Raw genomic sequence first — 2,249 nt, forward strand, 5'->3', positions numbered from 1 at the left:
ATTTTTCAAAAATAAATACATTTTAGGAAGAATGAAAAACACAAATAATCAAGAAACTCCCAGAGTACGGGGCCGGGTGCAGTTTGGCGCCCCTAAGGGCCAGCCCACTCTAGGCGATCGCCTAGTGAGTGAGCCGGCCCTGATGGCAGCATCAGAGGTCCCCAGGGTTGCCAGCTGGGGGCTGGGAAATACCTGGAGGTTTTGGGGGGGTGGGCAGGTGTTGGGGAAGGGAGGGACCTCCTCAGGGTGTAAGGCCATACAGTCCACCTTCCAAAGCAGCCATTTTCTCCAGGGGAGCTGATCTTGGTCATCTGGGGGTCAGTTGTGATAGCAGGGGATCTCCAGGTGCCAACTGGAGGTTGGCAACCTAACTGCTGCCCTCCCCAGACTCCACCCCCCCAAAAAAAACCCTCCAGGAATTTCCCAGCCTGGGGAGGGCGACCCCACTGGTGCCGCAGAGCCGCTAAGAGCCTGAAGGGCAAATCAGGGAGTCCTGTGTTCCAGAGTCTCCTCCGCCCTGCGCGTGGTGGTGGTGGTGGCGGCGGGGGGGGGGGCCCCCAGCAAATTTGCCCTTTCCCCCTGCCCTTACCACCTTGGCCGTCTCCAGGTAAGCGGCTCCCGACGCGGTACCCGGCGCGGCCACGAGAGGGCGCCCCAGCCAAGAAGTTGGGGGCCTCCTCCGGGATTCCCTGGTGAACTGTTGGCACCGCCCAGACCTTGGGTTCTTCTCTGCATGCCGGCTGGCGCTCCGTCTTCTGTCAGCTGGGCGGACATGCCTGCGCCAGGGAGTTCAGGCCGCACTGGAGGTGATGCCAGAACTTTGTGGGGTTGCCAATCTCCAGGAAGGACCTGGCGGTCTCTCAGGATTGGAATTGATCTCCAGATGGTAGAGGTCAGGTCCCCTGCTGGTGGTGGTGGGGGGGGGGATGGCGTGTAAACTGGGCTAAAGGCATTAAATAAATAAGGTATGGTTGAAAGGCCCGCGATGCAAAGCCAAGCGTGGGAGGCCTGTGGGGAGCATTGGCTGCCTTGCGTGTGTATGGTTGCCAATCTCCAGGTGAGACCTAGAGCTCTCCCAGAATTACAACTGATCTCCAGAGTACGGAGATTGGTTTCCCTGGAGGAAACGGCTTCTTTGGAGGAGGCACTCTGGCATTATAAACCTCCCCCCCAGTTCCATCACCCCCAGGCTCCGCCTCCAAACCTCCAGGAATTTCCCAGCCCGGAATTGGCAACCCGAGGTGGGATGTCAATAAATCCCACTGAGTATGTATCCTATCTTCAAAATGTGCAATTCCTAGTAAGAGTCCCCAAGTTTGTATTGCCAAGACGTCCCTTTCCGATGCATCTGGGTCACACGGGAACGAATGAAAAGAGTGCGGGTGTCTTTCTCTTGAAAAAACTCTCTTTCTTTGTCCTCTCCCAAGGAATTCCTCCAGGCTGCTGGCTGGTGATGAGAATGGGAGGCTCTTCTGTTGGTCCATGGATGAGTAGGAAAGGGCGTCCTGGCTGGTCTGGCCCGGCCTGTTTCCACCCGGGGAAATGCAGGACCGTTCGGGCACATGGCTGCAGCAATGCCCAATGGCCAGCTTGATGGGCTTTGAAAGGACCTGGCCCTGCGCCGTCCCAGCCCAGATTTGTGTCTTCTCCTTGGCCACAACCCAGAGGGCACCGCTGATGAACGAAGAGGACTCGGCCACCGAGAAGTCCGGCTTCCCACCAGGCCACACACACACTCCCCCTGCAGGGACCACAGCTTTGGTTTGGGAGCCAGTGTGAAAGAAGTCATGCTGACAACATGGCTGTTATGTGGGCTTGGCGTTGTGGATAGAGTCTGGTTTTTTTCCTGAAGTGTCTTGTGCACAGAATGCGTTTCAGTTTTGTGGTGATGGAAAATAAAATATCCCCTCTGACTGAAAGGAGTTTCATCCCGTACTCAGAGCACAGAAAATATTGTAGAAACAAACGTAGTTTGGGGGTTTTTTTAATTCTCAGCAGGTGTGGATTGAAGCCTGTGGATTCCCTGCCCAGCCGCACATGGCCCAGTCCTCCCCGCTGGAGTTCTGGTGGCACAGGAGCCCCCCCCCCCATTGTTTCCCCTCCTCTTCCCCAGAACTTTACTAGGCAACAAGACCAGACTTAGCGCCTGATGACTCAGACGGGTGGTCCAGCACCCTGCTTCACACAGGGATGGGCAACAAACAGGGTAGCGAGCAGGGCTCCCCAGGGTGGTGTTTGTTTGTGCCCTG

General features: G+C 56.6%; 1 protein-coding gene across 1 annotated transcript in view; it reads left to right on the forward strand.

The window, feature by feature from the left end:
• Positions 1-1,901, forward strand: part of LOC107112972 (WD repeat- and FYVE domain-containing protein 4-like) — an 18,348-nt gene extending 16,447 nt beyond the window's left edge. Inside the window, exon 6 of the mRNA XM_015414179.1 lies at positions 1,428-1,901. Coding sequence (XP_015269665.1) covers positions 1,428-1,494 — 67 coding nt within the window. The 3' untranslated portion in view covers positions 1,495-1,901. The remainder of the gene's footprint in view (positions 1-1,427) is intronic.
• The last annotated feature ends 348 nt before the right edge of the window (positions 1,902-2,249 follow it).

The sequence above is a fragment of the Gekko japonicus genome, unplaced genomic scaffold (assembly GCF_001447785.1).
Source record: "Gekko japonicus isolate JY-2015 unplaced genomic scaffold, Gekko_japonicus_V1.1 scaffold1319, whole genome shotgun sequence".
In the NCBI taxonomy this organism is placed as follows: Eukaryota; Metazoa; Chordata; class Lepidosauria; order Squamata; family Gekkonidae; genus Gekko; species Gekko japonicus.